This window comes from Brachypodium distachyon, chromosome 1 (genome assembly GCF_000005505.3).
Source record: "Brachypodium distachyon strain Bd21 chromosome 1, Brachypodium_distachyon_v3.0, whole genome shotgun sequence".
Classification (NCBI taxonomy): domain Eukaryota; kingdom Viridiplantae; phylum Streptophyta; class Magnoliopsida; order Poales; family Poaceae; genus Brachypodium; species Brachypodium distachyon.
In genome coordinates this window covers 24,524,210-24,549,031 of record NC_016131.3, presented here as the reverse complement: position 1 = coordinate 24,549,031, position 24,822 = coordinate 24,524,210, and the positions used below count along the sequence as shown (strand labels likewise).

At 42.3% G+C, this 24,822-nt stretch overlaps 1 protein-coding gene across 2 annotated transcripts; it reads left to right on the top strand.

Annotated features, from left to right (window-relative positions):
* Positions 1-23,889, top strand: LOC100825078 (glutamine-dependent NAD(+) synthetase). 2 transcript variants are annotated; one of them, XM_024456419.1, is made up of 14 exons: positions 1-148; positions 281-378; positions 10,487-10,792; positions 11,728-11,951; positions 13,634-13,737; positions 14,762-14,896; positions 15,889-16,057; positions 20,283-20,418; positions 20,834-20,972; positions 21,534-21,710; positions 21,935-22,102; positions 22,369-22,464; positions 23,182-23,310; positions 23,422-23,889. In XM_024456419.1, exons 3-14 carry the CDS (start codon positions 10,551-10,553, stop codon positions 23,650-23,652), a joined length of 1,950 nt encoding a protein of 649 aa, XP_024312187.1. In that variant the 5' UTR covers positions 1-148; positions 281-378; positions 10,487-10,550; the 3' UTR covers positions 23,653-23,889. The 2 variants fall into 2 exon arrangements, with proteins under 2 accessions (XP_024312187.1, XP_003563198.1); XM_003563150.4 differs by lacking the exons at positions 1-148; positions 281-378 and adding an exon at positions 8,624-9,132.
* The last annotated feature ends 933 nt before the right edge of the window (positions 23,890-24,822 follow it).

Below are 24,822 nucleotides of genomic sequence, written 5' to 3'. Positions count from 1 at the left end.
CGCATATGGGTCGTTCGGGGGGCAAGGGGCGTCCTCTGTTGATTCTTCGCTGACTCGCTGCTTGCGATCGCCGCGCCGCCGGCTGCTGGCCCTGTTCTTTCGGCCATCTTGCTGTGCGCTGGTGCTTCCGCTGTTCTCTTCCTTGCTGGTGTGCAACGCAGGGTTTCCCTTTTCGCCTCTTGGTGTCCGGGTGTGCTCCTTCGCTGGGCCGGTGGGTGGGCGGCGGGGTTTGCGGGCCGGCGGCACCCGCGTGGTTCTGATCTGACTGCTTCGATTTCAGGTTGTGTTGGTCGGAGCTGTCCGTCCGTTGTGGTCGCCTTCGTCTATCCGTGACTCTTTAGCTGTTGACTGTTGTCTGTTCTCCCGCCGCTTCGTGAGGTCCGTGCTTCTGCCTTGGTTTCTTTTCTGCTGTTGGGCCGGTCTGTGCTTTCTTGTGTGGTGCGCTGCGATTTTTGTTTCATTCGGTTCGATACTTCTTCTGCTGCTACGTAAGTGCGTGATGTGTTCTTTGGACGCGTCTTGATGGTCATGGATTGTGCTGCTTCTTCGAGCACTGTTGTGCGTCGCGGTCCTTTGCGAGGTGCTGCTCATTCGGATTTGCCGGCTGGGCGTGTCCTGGATTCTGTCGTCGGCTTTCTGAAGCCACCGTCCCTTATGTTTAATGTGCTATTCCCTGGATCAACTCACTGGTACACACAGTTCATGATGAAATATACAGAAACAAAAGTCAAAGTAATTTATTACATCGCATCTTTTAGAATTTAAATAGTACTTACAACCTCGCATGACCTCTTGGCCAGCATAAATAAATATTGTATCAACATCATAAAACATTATTTTCAAAACTGCAGCGGAAAATGGTATAACTAAAAGGCCTCAACTACTCCAAGGTGAGAGCATGTTGGAACGTAAACACATGACCCATAACATAACGACGAATCTCACTCATCGTCGGATCCACTTGCATTGTTAATTGCAGCCACTACATGGTCAATACATTTAAATGTATTGGCAAGTTCACCAGAGTTATAAAGGACCTACCAAGCACATGCATAATTTCGCTACGTGGAGTTTGGCTGTTTGTATAAAAGCATCATAATTCAATCCTATCATTTTTAATCAAGTAGTTTTAAATTTTATTGGACGGGGGTAGAAACACACATGCTCCTATTAACCCAGGCACATTGAGTAGAAACATCAATGCTCCTACCCAGTTCAATCCATTCATTTTATTAAGAAATTGGAATGAGCGAGACCTTCCTTACAACCCCAATATCTAGTTGCTTATAATTGTTTGTAACCGGGTACACGGTTAAGTATTTAGTTTGACACTCTTCAGAAGTTGTACACATTCCCCACAAGAAATCGACGTGTTAATTCCTTGCTGTCCTCAGGGTAGAGTAGCAACGGCATCGATTACAGGAATTTTCAGAACATATTCCCCCAAACCACCTGAGGGACGCGTTCCAACCTACACTGCTACATACCGATGTCACCTCGGATCCTGGTTCATATTTATTACATCCATCCTGGCAGAGCCCATATTACCATGTGGTTGTACTGGAAGCTACTAAACAGGAAACTAGTCTAGTCTCTGGTTACCCCGGGTGGCATTCCTCAGTTGCAACGCAGGCGCTCCCATAGAAATGGCGAGACGACTCATAGAAATGGACCCATAGAAATGGACCTGACGTCGCATACATCTCCACTTTCTCAAAGCAGCCCACCCAGGACGGTTCATTGAATTACTTGTTTTGACATACACTAGGAAAACCATATTGTAATTCAATAGTATCACATTGTATTAATACCACCCTCGTATATTATCATAGCATAACATTTTACTACCACGATGGCAATTGGTGGTGAAGACCTGGCAAAGGTATCATATACTACTAGGAGAATCATAGCTAGCATAGATACAATAATAATCCTAACAATGCAACTAATAAAATCTAGTGCATAATAAAATAATAGGATGATGGTCAAAGTGAACTTGCCTTGATAGCAGTTGGTATAAAAGCACTCTTCACAATCACACAGTTCGCTCTCCGAGAAAACTAAACAATACAAATAATACATACATAAACATACAATACAATCAAATGAAAAAGAGTATGCCATGATGCAATGCAAAACATGTGTCATGATTTGGGTTGATTTTGTTTGGGTGATCAATTGATCCTAAGCATTGGTAATTACAAACACATGCATAGGGTTTTTTAAACAAAAAGCAAAAGTTAGGGTTTAAACCCTAAAATAAGGTTTTATTTGCATCTGCAAAACAATTTAATTCAAAATATTTATTTATTAGGACAGAGGATAATAAAACAAAATTTTGGGCACTGGTTTCATTTAAAAAGGATTTCTAAATAATTAGTTATGAATTAAATGGAATTAAACTCTATTCTGTAAATTGACTGTGATTCAAAAATTCAAATTTAAATTTAAACAGTGCCAAAAGATTCTACAGGTTGAGAGCTTTCCAAAAAGGTAAAGTTTGTCAAATTTGGCCAAAGGGTTTAAAACTTAATGGCTTTAGAAGTTGCAGGAGCTTGTCTGCAAAAATGCCATTTAATCTAACCCGGGATTAAAATTTTATTCTCGTTTTTATTTAAGCAGTGACACGTGGCGGCTTCTCATTGGTGCATACCGGTTCGTTGAAGTGAATTGATCTGATCTAATCTTGACCGTAGAACCAGAATGGATGGACGAGATTGAACCGGGCCCACCTCCGGCGGCTAGGGTTCCGGCGAGGAGCTCGGGCGAGCGGCGGCGGGCGATTCCGGCGAGCGGGCGGCTCGGGGAAGCGCGCGGGAGGCGCGGCGCGACGAGGCGGAGTTGAGGACGGGGTCGGCGAAGCTCTGGGACGGCGGAGCGGACGTCTAGGACGGCGCGAAGACGGCAGCGGGCGGCGGAGCTCCGGCAAGGTCGGGTGGGTGGCGTCCGGCGGCTAGGGGGCACTAAATTCCAGAAAATTATTAAAATCATGTTTTATCATGATTCAACTTTTGGGAGTAATTTCCCCTCAAAATAAAATATATAAAAATACATTTGCCCTATAAATGCCTTTAGGGCTATATAACTATTTAAATAAAATACTTTTTGAACTCCAAATAATTATCCAAAAATTATGGGATAGCTCATTTATGCAATGAACTCCTTTTATAGGTAAACCCTATTGGTTTGGAGATCCAAAGCTCAAATGGGTGAAAACCCTAGGGTTTAAATTGAAATAAAAAAAATTTAAAGCCTTTTAAGATTCAAATTTGAATTCAAATATGCAATTGTGGCATGATGCTCATGGATGCAATGCATATGTAAGAATTTGAAATTTTAGGATGTTACGCTCTCGGCATGGTGCAAAACGATCTGTGCGTGAGTTGTGGCTGGCTCGTTTGGCCTGTTTGGTTCCGTTTGGTCTTTGATTTTCGTGGTTGCAGGTGGGTGCTAGTCAGTGGTAACGTGCGTTCTCGTGCGGCTGCGGTTTGTGCGCGGAGTGCGGCCATCTCTGCTTCGTCAGTTTCGCCAGTTGTTGGCGCCGTGGCCGGTGGTTTGCTGTTTTTGTGCTTGTTTCAGTTCGTCGTTTGCTGTTTTCAGTTGTTTTTTAGGCCTTTCTGTGCTGAACTACCTTGAAACTAACAGCTAGAGTATGAAGCAACGGGAGTGATGATATATTGTTGCCCCCCTAAAGCCATCTCATCTCCTGTTGGGGTCTCTTTTGATGTTTGTGGTCAGGTACAAAGCCATGATAGTTAGTTTTCAGTATATGTACTGCACACAAGAAGTACTGAAAATTATTTTTTCAGCATTAGATTTTGTGTCTTCCCTGAATGTATTGCATAAATCTTTCACAAAGTTGAACACTATTCACCATCAGAGTTTAATCCCGATCTCAGTTGATGTCTTTTGATGATCGTCGATCAGACTGGTATCTTTCTCTTTTGTTCATAGTTTTCCCGTTTGTAATATGACCGCGAGTTCTTAGCCCCATACCTAAAATGCTACCACCATGTATCTTTTGATCTACCGGCAGAGGCGGAGACAGGCCTCAGGCAGTCCAGGCTGCGGCCTGAGGCGTTGAATGTTTTTTCTTTGTTAATTCTAGTGATTTGAAGATTTGGCCTGGGTCTTAGGTTGGTAATTTTCGTGATGGCCTGGAGTTTGATGGATTTCTGGCTCCGCCGCTGTCTACCGGGATATGGGGGGTAAGTGGAAAGGTGGAGCAAAGAAAAAGTTTGGCCAGCTTGTGTAGAAAGACATGAATTTCGACTTGTCTCCTCATCTACGCAGCTCTCATGTCACGTCAATGGGCTTCCAAAATAGTAGAGCTGTTTTATGTTATCCCGGGATTAGCATGACCGTCTATTTTCTCTAATCTAACGGTTAGTATTACGTGGTACTCCCCTACAGATCATAGGGAGTACTGTCTCCAAAAACCAATGAGTAACTTGATGTTAGGGGTAAAACCGTAATCTATTAATTTATTGTGTGGTCAAAAAATAAAAAATAATTCTGAAATAAACTAGAGGAAATACTGTTGTTCAAAGAAAATAATCAAGAAATCTTGCTCGGTTTAATATGAACACAGAATATAATCCGTTCCGTGGTAAACCTAATTAATCTCCAAGAGCACGTTGGGCTCCCCTATGTTATGAACACGCACGTAATTGCTATGAGTAATTATTGTCGAAGAACTAGAAGTGCCCAGGCTGACGAGCACGCAGGGCTGCAGCAGAGTCTCAGATTTGGGGACGATTTGGGCACCACGAGCATGCAGACATGGAGTTGATCAACTCCATCCCCGACGCCAGCGGGCCCCGCTGTCGCTCACCTCTCTGCCTGTCCGCTCCTCATTTATTCCCCACCCCTTCCCGACTCGTCGCCAGCCGCCCTCGACTCGCATCCATCCATCCATAGGGAAAAATTAGCAGCCAGCACTTCGATCTAGGGCTCCGTGAGATATGTGAGGCGCCATGGACGGGAAGCTACCGCCGCCGAGCCCGAACCTGCCATACGCAGGCAGCAGAAGGCGGCACGGTTTTTGCACGAAGGCGCACGGCATCGTGTATTTGATCGGAGAATCAGGAGAGGAACACGAACTTGATCGAAAAATTAGGAGGACAATAGATATAATCCAAATAGAAATTAACTATACGACAAAAAAAGTCGAAATACCCTTTTAAATGGACGGTTAGATTTGGTCGATACTCCCTCCCTACCTATGGAGTACCGGGGTACCGTAAAAATCCTCCCAAAATATCATTGCATCTTCTTCTTAGTTACATGTTTGTCAATAATAAAAAGTATGGCCGTCTACTTTTCTTTTCAGTAAGATCAGAGCAGTTGGTGATTATTCATTTAACCTACAGAATTGCTATGCTATTTGTACGGTTCAACATGTAGCTTTATAGTGATGATTAGTTCCATGTAGATATGGGTTCGTTGCATGAAAAATAAAAAATTTCCTACGAGAAGTGCGGAAAAAACCCAAAATCATATCTATTAGGTGTAAGTAACGAGAGAAATTATGATCATCATACCCTCGTAGACGACAAAGCGTTACGATCACGGGATCGTTGTTAGCGCAGTGGAACTTTCGATGAGATCAATCTCAGTGCCAAAACGACGGCACCTTCTTGGTATCCACACGTTCAGCTAGCTTCACGTCGTGTCCTCCTTCTTGATCCAGCAAGCGAAGAGATGATATCCTTTCAAAAGAAAATGTGGGGACATATAACTTCTTTACTTTTGCAGCGCCGTATGGATATACATGATCTAGAGAAAGTAGTACTCGACAAGTAATACCAATTCAGAAGACAGGAGCTACCCAACTTTCTTTAGTTGTATAGTTCCCATTGTTTGATTGACAAAAGTTTTCAATTTGAATGATCACAAAAGAAAAATCATTATGAACACATACAATACACCGACACGACACGTAAGATGCTTGCGGCGCGGCGGAGCACACCATTCTGTGTGGTCTGTTTTCGTGCGCGAGCACTTTCTGGCTTGCACGGTGTGCACGCAGCTCCTCCGTCCGATTTATCGTGCGTCTCTCCTTGTCCCGAGCACCTTTCTGTTTTTTTTTTCGCTCGACTCCAGCCCAGTCCGAGCCGCCACACCACGCAGCCTGCCCCTCGTGACCTCGTCACGTTCCTCTCGCTAACTCTCCCAGGCGCCGCCGTCGCCTCTGAGCTTTCCCAGGCGACTCTGCCGAGCTCTCCTCGGCGCCACCTTCGCCGCTGAGTTCTCCCAAAAAACTTTGTTGAATTGAAAACTGGCATTCAGGTAATCCGAACTCGGCCAGTTCGTAGCTAATAGAGTTGAGTTGCCAGATGCTTAGGTGGATGGTTAGAAAAATTAACCAGTTTTTGTTAAGCACCAGCGTTTATTTAGACAAAGTAGATGCCTAACTTGTCACCTCCTCTATACAAACTAGATGATGTCCCGCACGTTGTTGCGGAAATTTTTAGGTAACACAAAAAATACTCAAAATTGAAAAATATAATGAAATTGTACATTTTTCACTTATTGGAGATAACTTGATGGAAGTAACATGCATGCATGTGCAAAATATGAGTTTTCTACTAAATAAGTGTGAACAAATTAATTATATGATGATACGGCATGTTTGCATTTTATGATGATGTGGCATGCTTGCATGTTTAGAAAAATCTAGTAGTGGATTGCTTCTACTTAGATATAAAAGGTAAGCACCGGTGCTTGATTTATTTTCATACGCACCTGGCTAACATGCTCATGTACAATGCAAGGTGCTTGAGGAGATGTTTACACAAAATAAACCGAGTTTTGTTTAGCACTGGTGCTTGTGTTCTACAGGACAGATGCTTAGAGCATCTTCAACATAGGTGCTTAGGGTCAGTGCTAGAGGAAAAAAAAACCGGGTTTTTTCTGGGACCGTGGAATCGTCATGTGCACTTGCAAATGCCGGAGAGTGCTCCGTTTTTTTTTCAAGAATGCACCCAGCGGGTACATCATCGATTAAAGAAGAAGAGTCAAGAGGCTAGTACAACGTCATACGGCAAAACAACGCCATAAATGAATGGCAAAAACAAGAAAAAGACTACTCGCAATCTATCCAACCAATCGCCGCGCTAGTCGCAAGAGAAACCCCTCCCCCCCTAAGGAGTCTCGCATGCTCCCAACGCACAAGCTCCTCCCGGATACACTACAGGATCCGCGCTGCCGCCAGAGACGCACCATTGAACACCACATCATTCCGGTGACGCCAGATGGTCCAGAGGACAAGGATGATCGCTGTCCGAAAGTCTTTGCGGGTCTGGCAGGGGAGGGGGAGAGAGGTCCACCAGTCGCGAAGCCTCGAATCTGCCTCGGGGATCCAATCCGCATGCCCCCGAGACGAGAGGAGGCTCGTCCACACCTTCCTCGCCACGACACATCCCAAGAGCAGATGGCAAATGGTCTCCATCTCCTGATCGCAGAGTGGGCATCTAGGGGGATGTTGAAGACCACGCCTCGTAAGCTGGTCCGCGGTCCAGCATCGGTCCCTTGCCGCAAGCCACAAAGAAACGACACTTCTCCGGGGCCCGCGAGCCCCACACCTCTTTTGCCATCGGGTCCTCGGCACGCCCGGCGAAGAGGTTAAGGTACACCGATTTGGCCGTGTAGCAGTCGCCTTTGGACCAGCTCCACGTCAAGGAGTCGGGCACCGAATCGTCAAGGAGGAGATCACGCGTCCAATCCCAAAGGGTGAAGAACTCTTGGAGAGCCTCACCCCATAGATCGGGGCCCACGTCGGCAATCCACGCTCCATCTAGCTCCTCCCGCACCGTACGCATCCTCACATGCTTAGGCCTAACACGAGCCACAAGCGCCGAAAACGCTTCCTTGAAGCGGACATCATGAAGCCAACTGTCAGTCTAGAAGAGTGTACCCTGGCCATCACCCACCCGAGAGGATGTGGCCACCTCGAAGATGGCATCAACATCCATCGGAGTCTCCAGCGCAAAGCCCGCCAAGGCTTCGAGTCATCCACGCGCTTGATCCATCTCCAGCGGACCCTCAACACCATGTGAAGAAGTTGATGGTTAGGAATGCCAAGGCCGCCAAGCCACGTTCCAAGCCATGAGACAATGGCCCCCGTTGGCCTCCTTCTGACCAAGTGTTTCGTTTGGCTTCGATGCTTCGACGATGCTTCACCGATTAACTGCTAGCTTTTGCTACTAGGTGCTTCCGGTGCTGGCTATTTCTCTCATGTTCAGAGCGTTGGACGTCGGAGGTGCTAGAGGTTACACTGTCTAGGTCCTGTTTGTTTGGACTTCTGCTTCAGCTTTTGGTGCTTCTAGCAATCTCAAAAACACTTTTTTCGTTTACACATGAAACTTCTCAGCCAGAAACACCAAAAATACGTCCGGAGGTGTTTTTCAGCTTCATGTGTAAACATGAGAAGTGCTTTTGAGATTGCTAAAAGCACCAAAATCTGAAACAGAAATCCAAACAAACAGGCCTAAGACATGCACAAACTTCATAGCATTGGATAAATCAAGATTTGACCAAGTGGTTAGTGACGTCGAGACACTCTCTTTCCTTAAGCACTCCGGTTTATGCTTAAGAATAAACCGGTGTTTTTCTTAAGCACTCTGCCTCGTGCGGACGAACAACGCAACGCCCTCCCTCCCCTTCTCCTCGCGCCCGACGCCGCCTGCCATCTAGTGCGCAGAAATTCTCGCCTGCACAGTCTACCTCCACGGCTCCACGCCGTGCTCGTCCCGACGCCGCTCCCGTCTCTGGCTCGGCTAGGGTTCGGTCGCCGTCGCCGCCTCTGCTCCGCCGCCTTCCCCTTCGCGTCTCCTTCCTCTCTCTCTCCTGTCTCCTCCCTCGGTCGTTAGGGTTCGGTCACCGCTGCCGCCACCCAGCTCCTTCGCCTCCGTAGTTTCTTAATTTGGGCGGCAAGATGAGGCTTCTGCGGGTAGCCACGTGCAACCTGAACCAATGGGCAATGGACTTCGACACCAACCTCCGCCACGTCAAGGAGTCCATCGTGCAGGCCAAGGCCGCCGGCGCCGTAGTCCGCATCGGCCCCGAGCTCGAGCTCACTGGATACGGATGCGAGGACCATTTCCTTGAGCAGGACACTGCCACGCACGCGTGAGTGTTTGTTGTCTTCTCCATGGCCTAATATTGATTCGAATCTATGAGTTATAGAGTTAGGCGAAACAGGTGTTGCCATAACAGTGCTAAGATGCTCCGGGGTCCGTACCTAAGAAACTGCACCGTGTGAAATCAAAATTTAGGCCTTAAAAGTGAAAAGTTGAAGTACTTTTTATTCATTATTCCGATAGTATAATTTTCTACTGTTGAGGAATGCACACATGAGTCTTCGATTCTCTGCTCCATGACCAAGCAACACAAGGCAACTCTAATCTCTTTAGCAATCCCACTTCACGAGTCCAATTGATGGATGAGATAATGATTAAATGAAAAAACACAGGAGTGAGAATAATTAGAAGAAAAATACCTATATCATATAGCACTTGACCAGCTGGACCATACTAATTCAAATTCATTGCTATGAATGGCTTCTTTTTGTTGAGAAATTCACAAGACATTACTTGTGAGGAGATTTGGAGGATAGCCGAGAGAAAAGCAGTTAATTTGGCAGCATTTTATCTGCTCTCTTTTTTTACAAGCAACTTCGCACTCTGTTGGCTTGTTTGGCCGAGAAGAGTAAAGACTGAAGCATAGGGAGGAATGCTACAGGGGTAGGGATGCAGTTAAGGCCAGAGAGATAGTACCATACGTTAGCTGGACGTGTAGTTTGGTTGGTGACGTATTTTTCAGCAGGAGAGCTTTTGTTACTTTTGGCTCTAATGATGTATGAACTTCTTGACTATTTATAGTTTTATACTAATGTAGTACTATTACTTAGAAAAAAATTTGGGCCCTGTGCAATGGCTCATGCCTGTATACAGGCCTAATGATACATTTTCACTTTGGTTTTTCGGAACAGTTCTTATTTTTCATTTTGCATGAAAGCACTGTTTTGTGTTAGTAAGTCAAGTACTTCATATCACAAAATTCAGTTAGGAAGTTATATTTCACCACTTTTAGTTAACTACTTTATGTATAGAAATCACTTGTAAGTTGTAATTGAAGGGCTTATGTATTATTTTCTTCAGCTTATCAATTATCACTAGTCTGTAGCTTTGATAAGGTATTTACCATGTTATCTGTTTTAGTCACATTTACGCTTCTCAAGCAAACTTTAAAGTATGCATACAAAACTTTTATTTGCATGTTAACCCTGAGTACCCATTGCACAGTAATTGGTAGTTCTGAAGCGCAATGAACAATAAACTAATCCCTGATACTGAAATTCTGTCGGATTCAGTTCAAATTTTTGCCTGCTGGAAGTTTCACATTCTGATTAATGAAATAATTGTAAGACATTACACTGTTTTATTATGTTTGCTGTTAATTGCTGTTCTATATCAATCTGCAGATGGGAGTGCCTGAAGGATATTTTGTCTGGTGACTATACAGACAACATCTTGTGCAGCATAGGAATGCCTATTATTTTCAAGAGTGTACGATACAACTGCCAGGTTTTCTGTTTAAATCGCAAGATAATTATGATTCGGCCAAAGATTTCCCTTGCAAATGATGGAAACTATCGTGAATTTCGATGGTTTTCTGCCTGGACATTTAAAGATGAACTTGTTGACTTTCAACTCCCTATTGATATCTCAGAGGCTATATCCCAGGGAACTGTGCCGTTTGGCTATGGTTATATTCAGTTTCTTGATGTGTAAGTGCTTAAATTAGTTTTTTGATGATTGTAAACTTGTGACTTGAGCCTTATTCTCACGTGGTGATCTTACTGCATGCAGCACAAATTATTATCTTAGGGCTCAAAATACCAATACTATCAGCTGCAGCTGAACATTCTCTAAATCAATTTGAATATAAAAATTGAAGTATTCAGTGTTCTTCCAAATCACAATTCAACACGTGCTAATTGCTAAGGACCAGAAACTAAAATATGTGACTCATTGAGAAGATCAACCTAATTGCTAAGGGCCAGAAAGTAAAATACAGTGATAGCTTAACTGTCCATTCTCTTCTACAAATTTGGCAGAACAAAATGCTCACTTCTCTTGAGGGTATCGTAATTGTCACTCCGACCCAAGTATTGCTATGTGGGACTCTATATGACTTGTGATGGTCTGCAGCAACATATGTTTCATCTCAGGGCAACCCTGTTTATAACTAGCGTAGACATTCTATCAACATGGAATGGTCTGCATATCTGCAACCCATCTACAATAATTTCATACATGCATTGGTATACAATATGTCTAGATCAAGAAATGTCCCACATTTCTTACATATACCTATCAGAGGGTCTAGGATGTTCTAAATTTGTTAACCATGGCAAAAATTGTAACTCGCTAGGCTTTTAGCATACATCATTTCCTTGCATTTTCCACCCTCTTTGTACTATTCAAACGCATCACTAATTCTCAACACTAAGCTACTCATTATTTATTTATCTTCTACAAGTGTGCTACAATTTGTTTATGATTTTTAAACATATATGCTCAAAATTGTGCTGTTATTATGACCTGTTATTATCCTGTTATGTCATCAATAATCTTGCATTTCGTGATGATACTGAACTGCTTAATTACCATGTTGTTACCTGATTATATTATAGTTTTCATTTTAGTTACTATTTTTCAGGTCATTGGCTGCTGAAACCTGTGAAGAGCTCTTTACTGCAGATGCTCCTCGGATTGCCCTAGCATTCAGCGGTGTTGAGGTTTTCATGAATGCAAGTGGAAGCCATCATCAGTTAAGGAAGCTCAATCTACGGATTGATTCCATAAGAGATGCAACCCGTTTGTGTGGTGGTGTATACATGTATGCTAATCACCAGGGTTGTGATGGTGGCCGGCTTTATTATGGTATGTCAAATGTGGGCACTACTGCTATATTTTTCTTAGCGCTTCTTATTATCTCATTAGACATTAAAAATCCATACCACTTTGTTATTAGCACTGTTCAAAAAATCGGCCCACTCAGCGATTAATTGCCGTTAATGACTAATCGGGAGGGCGCCGCTTAGAATTAACGTGAATCGTTAGGGTTAATTGCTGGGTCTGATTATTTGGTCTGACAGCCGATAAATCGGCTGATAAACGATTACTAGGAAAGAATAAAGATTAAATTTACGTGTCCTGTCTAGCGCAGGGTGCCCAATAGGCCGTTCTTTCTCCCCTCCTCCTGCCTCGATTATGTCTGCTCTGTGCCGCCTCCCCTGATTCACCCCACCGCCGCCCCAGATGCTCACCTCCGGCAGCCGGATCTAGCCCGGCGGAGCACCTTTGGAGACTGGAGCACCTCTTCCTTGTCCTCCTCCTCCTCCTCCTCTGGTTTTCCTCCTCTGCCACTGCCTTCCAGGTTCTCATCGACTCCTCTCCTTCCCAGCTCTGCTCCCGGCCTCTGCCACTGGTCTTCTCCTCCTCCCCCGTGACTTTGCATCTGGTTCTCCTCCTCTGGCTCTCCGCCGACCGCCACCTCTGGTTCTCTCCCTGCTTGGCTGCTCAAGGGATCTCCTCTCTTACATGTTTACTTGTTGAATTATTCAATATAGCATATTTTAGTGCTGGGAAACCTGGGATTGTTTTTTGAAAAACTGGCCGATTAATGGTCGACTGATTAACTCAGTTAATCGGGTGAATTCTGATTGATCCTAATCCTAAGCCAACTGAACAGTAACCGATCAGCGATGAAGGGGTGGGGTTGGGGGGAGGGGGTGCTTCGGAGGAAGTGTGTGTCATTGTAGTGGAAATGTTTCTTTTGTAATAACCTCCTAATTTAGATATATATACCTGATACATGTTGGTGGCCGTGGTAAAATCTTTGACAGGCGGTAACTGTGACGGTCTTAAAAAGCCTGAACTTTGAATGATATTTTAGTACTCCCTCCGACCCATATTACTTGTCCCAGATTTAGTACAAAGCTGTACTAAATCATTGACAAGTAATTCCGCCCAGAGGGAGTATTTTATTACTCAAGTCCTAGAAGGAATCTTGTATCATGATTTTCCTGATTTTTGTACAAGATGTAGTGATGATGTGTAGTGCTTTGGTTAGAGTCTTTGAATGCCATATACTCCCTCTGATCCTAAATTCTTGACTCAAATTTTCCCAATTATGGATGTATCTATTTTTAAAAAGTGTCTAGACACATTAATATTTCGACGACAATTTAGGATCGGAGGGAGTATCATTCATCCCTCAGTCCTCCAGCAAAATAGCTTTTTTTTCTTTTCAAGACTACTGAAAAGACTTGGGCATCATTGACTTGGGCATCATTGGCTCATCGCAATAGTAGAACGCCAGTAAACAAAGTACACAAGGTAGAGAATATCCCATCAGCAATGCAGTTATCCCTATCATACCCAGATTGTCAATCCAGCAGTATTTTCTTCTAAGAACAATCCAGCCGTTTGTTTTTCAGAGAACAATCCAGCAGTTGCTATGTACTTATGTGCTACATTGATTTTATGCATTTGTTTGTCTCCCTTGGAGTTTTGTGATGATCAATTTCTTATAAGTTATTCTGAACCTGAATTCTCGTTAGATGGTTGCTGCTGCATTGCGGTGAATGGTGATATGGTTGCCCAGGGATCACAATTTTCATTGAAAGATGTTGAAGTGTTGGATGCTCTGATAGATCTGGATGCTGTGAGTTCTAGCTTCTTTAGATCTTAGTTGCTGTCCTATAATGCTGCCAGTGATTTCTACTCTTTCTGTTTTTGGATTTGCATAATTGAAGGCTCTCTAATCAATAAAATTGTGAGAACATAATTTCCCTTAACAACAGTGGAAACAAGCTATTTTAACACAGACAAACGATTTCTGCTCACTTACTTCCTGTTTTCATGTGAAAGGATATTCGCTAACAATTATTACTCCCTCCGATCCATAATAAGTGTCTCGGATTTAGTACAAAGTTGTACCAAGTCTCAGACACTTATATGGATTGGAGGGAGTACATCATTATTCTCATGTCATTTCTAAGGGAAAATTAGCCACGGGACACCGTTATTTTCCGGACTTTGCCAAAACACACCGCTGGATTGCATCTTTGTCCAATACCATTACAATTTCGTGGTCATTTCCCACAACACACCGCCTAACCCAAAGTTTAACTTTTTTTCCTACGGATGACGTTTTTTGCTTGGCAGGATGATGGTTTTGAACAAAAAAAAATCTATTTTGGCCCTAAAAGGCAGTACATGTGTTAATTTTGGACATTATTTGATTACAAAATTGGTCAGCATTTAGCCTCAAGTCGAACCATAAATGTTCACAAAATCAATTAGTGCAGGCATATATTCCAGATTGAACACATTTTTAAGTGAAATTATGGGGATAATTTGTGGAAAAAGTCAAACTTTCTGTTTTAAGCCAGGCAGTGTGGTGTAGTAAATGACCACGGAATTGTAGTGGTACTGGGCAAAGGCGCACTCCGGCGGTGTGTTTCGGCAAAGGCCAGAAAATTACGTTGTCCTGTTGCCAATTTCCCCTATTTCTAAAGAGTTCTTATTATGTAGGGTTCTCCAAGGTTATATGTTTTGGTCTCTTTTATATTTATATTTGCTAAGATAACTTCTGAATTACTAGTTCTACTTCTAGTAGATGATTTGTCTGGAACATGATCACATGAACTATATTTGCATAACTGAGTATTCTTTTGTGCAACCAGGTATCGAGTTATCGAGCATGCGTTTCTAGTTTTAGGGAGCAAGCAAGTCACGTGACAAAAGTACCTTGTGTTAAGGTACCATATAAGCTGTGTCAGACATTTCATAATAGAATGGTTCCAACTGATCCAATTGAGGTTAGTCCCCATTTCTAGATTTGATATATTTCTGTAATGCTGCAGTATGGAACATTTCATGTCTGTCTTTTAACTGTATATGAAAGAGATGTGATTCTTTTACAACCTTATGTTTGGAAGAGACCTAATCAGTCTCCCAGTGATCAAGTATAAGGACCTAGCAATATTAGAGCAGCATCGCATAACTATATAGTGTATGATGAGTTGATGATGATCTGTAAGGGAACTGGGCGTCGACCAGTTGGCTAGTAGTGCGCGCACGTGTGCGCACCCAGCCCCCTGCCTGCATTCGCGCCGAGTGCTCGGCAGGGTGTGTGTGCTTTGCACGTACACAGTTGCTAGTTAAAGAAACAACCAAAGCACACACACCCTGCCGAGCAATTAAAACTTGTTGTACAACATACATCATTGAAGCAACTTGGGGCGTTGGATTAGCCAGTTGAATGGCTGATCTTTTGGATCCACCACAACTCGTGCGTTTAATAGTAGTATAGATAAAAAAAGCCACAGGGATGAGATTTTTTTTTTTGTTCGAGATGACGAAGCTTTGAACTCCTGTGGGCTAGCATATTGTTAGGTTTTTGCATGGATTGTGCATTGTTAGTTATTAAGCTGCCTTTTTTAATGTGACAGTTAGTAATTCTTGAACTGGGCTAAGATATGGGTTATACCAGAGGCCAGTGAAGCTAACACTTAGTCATGCATAAGGTTTGACAGTTAGATCTTTTTTTTCTCCTTTGTAGTATTGAATAGAAACCAACGTGCGGACCAACTTGGGTAGCCTTGTAAATTTCTCAGTGCAAAAGTTCTAGCTGTTGCTGATAATTGACATTTGATACTGTCTGAATCCTAATACTTCTCCTGCGAGAATATTAGATGAAATCACTCTTTTCATCATTTATAATTATAATACATCCAAATATTACTTTAGCTACATGGTATACTGTGGAGATATGGAGTTTGACTATAACATTTTTCTACCACCTCTGAAGATTATGTATCACTGTCCTGAAGAGGAGATTGCATTCGGACCCAGTTGCTGGCTATGGGATTATCTTCGCAGAAGTCGAGCGGCAGGATTTTTGCTTCCACTTTCTGGTGGTGCAGATAGCTCATCCGTTGCAGCAATTGTTGGCTGCATGTGCCAGCTTGTCCTAAAAGGTCACGCCAAACAGTACTTCTTACTTATCCTTTTTTTCTGAATTTAAACTACAGTATATAGATAGATACACTATATTAATTTTCACAAGGTGAGGCACCGGAATGCGACCTTCAAGGGTCGAACCCTGGTAGGTAGCCAGCATACCTTGCTGGGCTGACCAACCAAGCTGAGCTTGGTTCTCCTTCCTTTTCCTTCTTTGCACAGTATTCGAAAAAATGCCTTTTGAGATATAGATTTCAGGAAAGCAGTTAAATAAGCTGGGTGACAGTCATTCAAGGATGCAATGTCTATCTGCACACTGAATTTGCAAACATATGTGCTTCTTCAAAAGAAATAAGAGCAACGGAATACTTTAATATTAAAAAGCTTACTTCAAATACCGGGACGTATCTACCAATGGTGCTATAGGTGCAGGTGGAGAACTGGTTCCACCTACCATGCCCTCCTAATTTGCTGATCCCTATGATCTGAAAACCAAATTGTATTTCTTATCTTTATTCTTGGTCAAACTATGGGAAAAAGTTATTTTCAAGCAAGTTACTTCCACTCTGATCATTGATTGTATTTTTAGTTTGCTCCATCACATTCCATGAGGATCGGCTGCATTTTTCCCTGCATGAGCCACTGATCACAAGCATACTGTAAATTTAGGCCTGTGCAAACATGATGAAGCAAGACATAGACGACGTACTCATGTAGGGTTGCCTACACTGTCTTGATCGTTAGTTTTCTTTTGTCTGGATAATGAGGTTAGAGGTTCCTTCTCCAGTTAGTATTCGATAAAGATCCAACCGCCAGATTTGATGACTGAGGATTTGGACAAGTTCATCCAGAGGACTGTTTGATTTGTGCAATACTCCCTCTGTTCCTCAAATTAAGGCCTATATTGTTTTGTTTGACTGAGCGTTTGACCAAAGATTACTTCATCAACGTGTGACTTATACGATATAAATCATTATCATAAACAAGCACTTTTGAATACGAATCCAATGATATCAATTTTATTTCACAAAATATATATATTAATAGACTAAATCTTGGTCAATATATATGTTGGAATACAAGATTTCACAATGGCTCCTCTATTTCTTATTTGAGCATGATACAGAATTTTAATAAGCTAAATAAATAAGCAAATAGATACAACCTTTGGATGGTGTCTTCATATAGTCTATAGATTTACGACAACATTGTGCTAGTAGTATGTAATGCGCAGCTCCTTCCGTCACACTTAAGCTGCTATAATCAGAGTTCATGAATTAGTTAGGTTGGAATCTTGCCGAGTCTTTTTTTAGAGGAAAACATCCTGCATATATTATATGAAAATGAAAATGGGCTCCACAAAGAGCATGCAGATACAACCCAATAAAGCTTAGGCACAAGAAAAATGAAAATTACAAGCATGCCCCTGAGGATGACGTGTTCCAGCCATGGACTCCTGGAAGCCAATGTGTCCTGTCATGCCGCTCAGGTTACCATAAACGCCTTCAAGACACCTCCAGGGATTTTCATTCGTCACCACCGCCGTCCAAGGCCAGACTCCTGGCAAGCCCACGGCTCTGCCGCTGCAAATGGAACCGGACAGGAAACCGAAGTGCCTCCCAACGACTCATGAACAGGTTAGGAGGAAGAGATGATCGATGCCACATTTGTTGATGAAGACATATTCAATGCTGATTCGACAAGCAAGGTCGCTGCCGCATATGATGCCCAAAATCCCTTCGACGGTGACTAAGAGGCCTGTCGATTTTTCTTAGAGACAGGTATCTTCATGTAGGATGATCGGGAGAGAGGGCTGGGCTGACGAGGGAGAAGATGGCGATCGTACCGGAGTTTGGCAAGACACAAGTTTACCCAGATTCGGCTATCCCTACTCTTGGATGTAGACCTACGTCCTGCTAGAATTGCAGTAATGTGTGTAATGATTACAAGATTGTCTTTGCCCATCGAGGGCACCTAACCCGGCCTTATATAGTCGAACAGCTAGGGTTTCTCTCGAGAGTTGTACATTCACCCGTGCATGGACTCTACATCCCTAACTTTCTTCCTTTACAAGATATGCACGTGGTATTCTTTCTATACAAGATATGCACGTGGCATTCTTTCTATACAAGATATCTATGACATATACTGCCTATACAAGATATCTACGAGGAGTCCTTCCTAAGATATCTCCACGGTGTCCTTCCTCAGCAAGATAGCCACCAAACCGACCTTTGGAGGGAGGCCGACTTGTACACTAAGTTGTCCCCGTCCTTCAGTTGGCCTGGGGTTACCAGGCGGAGATATCCTCGTCAAGGCCGTACCTAGAAATTTGAGGCCCCGGCACAAAATGCAATATGGGCCCCTAAACTTTGGAATTTCAGATAACGGAAGCATGTTTTCACTTAATTAGATAACTTCAAGACATGTTATTTCTTATAATACCAAACAATATATCAAATATGCTAAAAGAGTAAATGTAGTACTCAAGCAATAAACTGATTGGGCAACCTACGATTCTGGGGTTGAGAACCTGTGATTGGGACTTCAGGAATCAGGAGTTGGCAGATCTGGAGTCGCAGTTGGCTGAGAGCCTGCGACCTGCGGATCTGGCGCCTGGCGGTAGCGGACATGTGAGCCGGTGGACAGCGACTGATGGAGAAGTCGAGAAGACAAAGCGTGAAAAGGGAGATCAAGGACGTGATTAGGCACTAGAAGTTGACGCAGCTGCAATGAACTGATGAAGTTCATGTAGGGGATTTATTGGACTGCCGGGGGATTGATTAGACTTTGGGAATTCAGAAGCAGGTCTATGGGTGCTCTCTGCCCTTCTATTTCTGGGATTTTTTTTCTTTTCGTTGGGCCTTGTAATTTGGTTTTGATTAAGTACAGATGGTAAACTTAGATTTGGGCCCCCTAATTATTAGGGGCCCTGTGCCATCGCACACATTGCTCCTGCAACGGGCAGAACCCCCAATCTGGAGGCAAAGACGTGACGGTGAGCTCCTGTGGGCCGCCAATCCCAGAAACCGTGAAGCAGGCCTCCGGTATGGGGTTATGGGTATCAGCAGCTCTCCCGCTAATCCTATATACCTATACAACTGATCCCTTCCTCAGTCTTCACCTCACCAAGTTTTCCACGTCAGCCTGCAATTTATATCTGTGAGACCTATCATCTTAGCTAAAGTTGGGTTTGTTCCAGCACGTATGAGCACCAGTGAGCAAATCACCCGATGCCACAAAATTGGAGAAGAAGATATGCACCGTCCTCAATCCATTCCGCCCCGACCAGGAAAGAGGACTAACTTGAAGCTTTTTGCATGACTTACCGGAATACAAAGTTGTAGAGAGCCAGATCCGACGAGCTCAGCAAATAAAACATGCAGGGCATAAGAACAAACCTATAGCTACCAAGAACAAGGACCAGAGTGGTGCCAAAGAACCTGGACATCACACAGAGAGGTAAAGCCGCATATCCAGTGAACCGGGTATCTTTTCCAGCTGCAGCCACACAGCCACGATGGCGACTACCAGAGAGATGGAAGGAGACCAGATCAGATAGATCTGGGCATACCCATTTATTGGAGAAGTTCACCTGTGCCCAACAAGAGAAGGTGTCGACTTTAGCAACCAACCCACCTGCGAGGATCCAACTCCAGCAAAGCCACAAGAAGCTCTGGCATGCGCTCCCTTCCGACAGTAGCCAGACTTCTAGTGGCATGCTGCCAAGAGCCCCTAAGGCAGCTACTATATCTATATAAGGTGGATCTACATAGAGGGAATAGGTCCTGCAAAGGTTATTCAAAGAAAGTAGCAGTTATGCTCCGTTTACTATAAGAAGTGCATACACTATTGAAGTGAGATGCACTGGATGCTTAGGATGAAGCTTAATCCTTTCTTCCAACTAGACAATCTTAGTTGCCTAGCTCAATCCTCATCATATTAGGTGTATTTTTGCTGCCTAAGTTGAAGTGTTGACTGTAAATATCGTATACAGTATCTTGTTAATAGTTACAGAATCACAGCTTCATAAAAGTGCTTCCTTTTGAATACAAATCCAGCAGTAACAATTTTTTGTCGGATAACCTACATATATTTTTATTGGATTAATTAATTGTTGGTCAAAGCTTGAACTTGGGCAGTTAAAATCTACCTTCAATTTCTGAACCGAGGGAATACCTATGATTATTGCTATTGGATTAAAATCTGCCTTAATGATTATTAAGTGTGCACAACATGCAGATATAGAGAAAGGGGATGAGCAAGTTAAGGCAGATGCTATGCGGATTGGCCAGTATAAAGATGGAGAGTTCCCCACAGACAGCAGAGAACTTGCAAAACGTTTATTTTACACTGTTTACATGGGAACTGAAAACAGGTGGGCTTTGGTTTAGGAAATTAACTCCTTTAGTGTAGTACTGTTCTTTTTTCAAATGCTTCGAAATATTCTTTCATGTAAATATATTACATTAATAATGATGATATTTACTGTATTTTCTCTCAAAACCCTGTACTTGTACCATTTGTGTTTCATCTGATGGAACTGAAACTAGCATTTCTAACATCTATTGCGAATATTGTTTACAAATGAGGTTGGCATGGATGGTGGCCACCAGAATTTCACAAGGAATTGCACCATTCCATGTATCCTTCAGATGAATTATTCTTTAATTTGTAGCTTTACTATTTCTCATTTTTTCCATAAAAGAGTACAAATTGTGCTTCACAGACACCTTGCTTGTTGATATAGTCTGTACTTGTTTTGCCTGATTCATAGTGTTGTTTCTCCGCAGTTCTGAAGATACCAGATCACGTGCCAAAAGGCTAGCTGAAGAGATTGGTTCATTCCACTTTGATGTACCTATTGATAGCGTAGTGTCTGCATTTCTTTCTTTGTTTGAAAGATTTACTGGGAAGCGACCACGCTACAAGGTATTTTGATGTTATGGCACTCTAGTCTGCTAAAGAAATTGCTTGAATGCATTTTGGGAACATATATTCAACTTGATATTTTATCCCATTTCACCACATATTATTCTATGGCTAACAGAGAATGGTGAACTGAATGTTTTGTTTTATGCTATACCTTAATGGTTCAACTTGTTTTATACCATAACATTTAACTGTTCAATGTTTTTTGTAAGATTCAAAATATCACAAAGTAAGAACGGATCAAGTCTGAAATATATGAGCAGAGAAGCATTTCTGTGCAATTATTGAGATAAAAACTGAAAGGAATCAAGAGGAAGGGTCATGCATTCTCCCTTCGCATAATTCTGTTAGACTGCTGTTTCTGTTTAATGTGTACTAAAGTGGAGAATCATATTTTATCACATGGCATGGGGTTCAGAGATCTGACGTTTCAGTTTCAGTAACCAAATGTTTTAATTTTGATAACCTAACAAGCAAGAATAATGTTTCAGATTCATTGCCATGCTAGAAATAACTTAGGGCTAAATTCTGATGATCACTATCTGTTCTATAATAATTCAGGTTGACGGGGGATCACATACTGAGAATCTGGGATTGCAAAATATTCAAGCTCGAATCAGGATGGTACTAGCCTTTATGATGGCTTCTCTAATGCCATGGGTTCATAACAAGTCTGGGTTCTATCTTGTTCTGGGAAGCTCAAATGTGGATGAAGGGTTGCGTGGTTACTTGACGAAGGTAAGTTTAACATCTCTGTTTACTTTTAGATATAATGCCCTGGTCCATTTGATGGAAATATAGGCAAGATTATCCAGCGTAGTGACCAAAGTGAATCAATATATAGTTACCAGCAATTGGCAAGTGCCTCTTATTTCGTACTCGATCCTCTGGTAACGAGTAACGACAATAACTATTGATTTCCAACCCGCAAAAAAAAATAACTATTGATTTCCTTTCCTAAGTATGACTGCAGCTCAGCTGATATAAACCCCATTGGAAGTGTAAGTAAGCAAGACCTCAGGGCTTTCTTACGATGGGCAGCAGTTCATCTTCAATATTCTTCCTTGGCTGAGGTTGAAGCTGCACCTCCTACTGCAGAACTTGAGCCAATCCGTACAGACTATAACCAGGTAACTACTTGTCCATTTGATCTCTGATTTCCAGTTTGAACTCAGCAGAAGTTCCAGAACCAGGTCGACTTCAGTTTGTTGACGGTAATTTTGTGTTCCTGTGTTTTTTAACCTTGATGTTGTACATTATTAGTTTAAGTTTCTGATATACATAATGTATAAAATTGCCTTAGTCAGGTAATAACAATATTTGTATTATTTCACTTGAGTTTGAGTATTTGCCTGTATTTGAGCTTTCTCGGTTGAACCTATTTCTATTTAATTAGTTGGATGAAGTGGACATGGGGATGACATACGAGGAGTTGTCAATATACGGGAGATTAAGGAAAATATTCCGGTGCGGTCCTGTTTCAATGTTTCAGGTTGGTCTTCAATTGATTTAAAATTAGAGTTCGAGGTTTTCTTTCATGACACTTCAAATGTTTGTACGCTATTGAGCTTTATCTGCATATTTGACACAAGTTTCTTTTGAGAAAGAAATGACAATTTCGTTAGTTTTACAGGGATAGCATCTTCTCTTTTAAACAGTTCTCTTTCAGTAGACGGTACGTAAATGGGGTGTCTACAAAAAGTTCTGTTTTGCTCAACTGCATGTTTTCACCTCTCTCCTCACTAGTACAAAATGTGTTTATGAGTTCAGAAACTAATGCTTCTATTAAACTGATCTTGATAGAATAATAAAAATTTCCAGAAGACATTGACTGTCAATCTGGGCATAACAAGAGTAGGATCGCCCAATATTATATGTATGTGGTGAACTTGGTTGAGATTTTTTCACGGCTTTATGGGGTGTATTTTGGACTTGGGAGTACTGGGAGGGAACACCACAAGAGTGGGAGCACTGGGTTCTTTCTCTGATAGATATTCTGTGGGTATGCTTGGATTTCTCAGACCTAGACGCTGAAGTCTGTGTGAGTTCCACACTCCAACAGTATTATTATTTAAGTTCTTTTGCTGAAAATGTTGCACTTGATTCATGAAATAACAAATGGATCTTTAACGAGTTAAATTAATGGTATTTATTGTCATGAACACAAATATATCATCTCTGGATAAACTGCTAATACATATTGTTGCAGAACCTCTGCCACAGGTGGTGTGGGAGATTATCCCCCTCAGAAGTGGCTGACAAAGTGAAGCACTTCTTTAAGTACTATGCCATAAACCGTCATAAGATGACAGTCTTGACACCATCATATCATGCAGAGGTACTGCCTTGTTTCAGTTTGTAGGCATAAAATCCACATGTCTGCTGCTGCAAATCAGTTTGTAGGCATAAGATTACCTGTGCTGCTGCTGTAACCTGACTACTTTTGCAGAGCTATTCTCCGGAGGATAACAGGTTCGATCTTCGGCAATTTTTATACAACTCCGCATGGCCATACCAATTTCGGAAGATAGATGAACTTGTTCAAGATATCGACAAAGATGGTAAATGGGAAGATCCTTCAGACGCCCAGTTAAGAGGACACAGAGGTGTTAGGTCTGCTCAGGGAAGCGGAATGGGAGTTGTGGCCGCCGGTTCTGCCAATCCCAGCGCTGGATTCTAACAAACAAACAAACAAACAAAGATACCAAACATATGAAGCAGGCTACTGCACGTAAGGTTCGATTTATCATTGTTTGGGTGAAGCTTAATTGTGTATATTTTGGCCAGTATGTACTCTTGCAATTTGTAGACAGTACATGGCCTGAAATACTTGAATAATTGTCAAGGGGGAAAACAAGAGTTTCTCAAGGCAAAGTTGTAAAGAAAAAATCATTCGCCCTGCATCCTTTGGGTCTGATACCAACCTGTGATGGAACGGTTTACTGTTTGCTCTAGATTATCATAACTCTAATTATACCTATTATATCCAACAGGTGAACATGGCTTAATCCATCCTAAAATAATACCGAACAATAAGCTAGACCGGGATATGCACATCCTACTTTTCTAGTATCACAGGGGAAATTGCATCTGGGATCTTAGACTTGGCAGCGATATTCACTTTCATCCAAAAACTTGAAAACTTAAAAGTTGGCTTCATGAACTTGACAAGCTGGTTCTTTATAGTCCAAAATGACGATTTCAGACCAAAAGGCCACGTTGGCATCTAATGTGATTTTTTTTCCCCAAATTTGCGGTCGGTGGATTCTTTCTTTCAACCCCTTGGAATTTTTTGGCTTCTAACCCTCGGTCCAGCCAGCGCTAGGAAGATCTAGTGGGTGTGATTTATTTAGAGAACCTCCTCCCTCATTTTCTGTTAGACCATCTGGATGAAACTGAACATTGTTGCCAAATTTAAGGGTTTTCTATGCAATTTCCTCAGGATCAAGCATACATATCTAGCACGTCACATCAGAAACATTATACAAACTTGCATAGTTCATTAGCTATTACAATAATTCTTGTTTGCATATCACATCACAAACATTCAACACAGTAAACCAACAAACTTGCGTAGTTGATTAGTTATTGCAATAATTGATTCAAACCAACAAATACAAATTAGAGTAGACTCCTACTATGCATCGTCTGTTGCTTAGGATCACCTTCGTGTAAGGGCTCCATCTCTGCAATTCGTTTAATAGTTACAATGTGAGTACTTAAGGTAGTCTGCTCTCTCTATTGGCCAAGGAAACTCCTCTCGATTCCCCTAATGCCATCTAAATATCTAATATGGTGTCATGATGTATAATTTCCCATAATACGTCACTGTAATGACAATCTTATAGCT

Excerpts from the sequence above, each read along its gene's own strand:
- LOC100825078 (XM_003563150.4), top strand. The coding sequence starts at position 8,939 with ATGAGGCTTCTGCGGGTAGCCACGTGCAACCTGAACCAATGGGCAATG. Across the intron at positions 16,058-20,282 it reads GTGCCAGCTTGTCCTAAAAG|ATATAGAGAAAGGGGATGAG; the intron begins GTCACGCCAAAC and ends CACAACATGCAG. Across the intron at positions 22,465-23,181 it reads GTCCTGTTTCAATGTTTCAG|AACCTCTGCCACAGGTGGTG; the intron begins GTTGGTCTTCAA and ends ATATTGTTGCAG.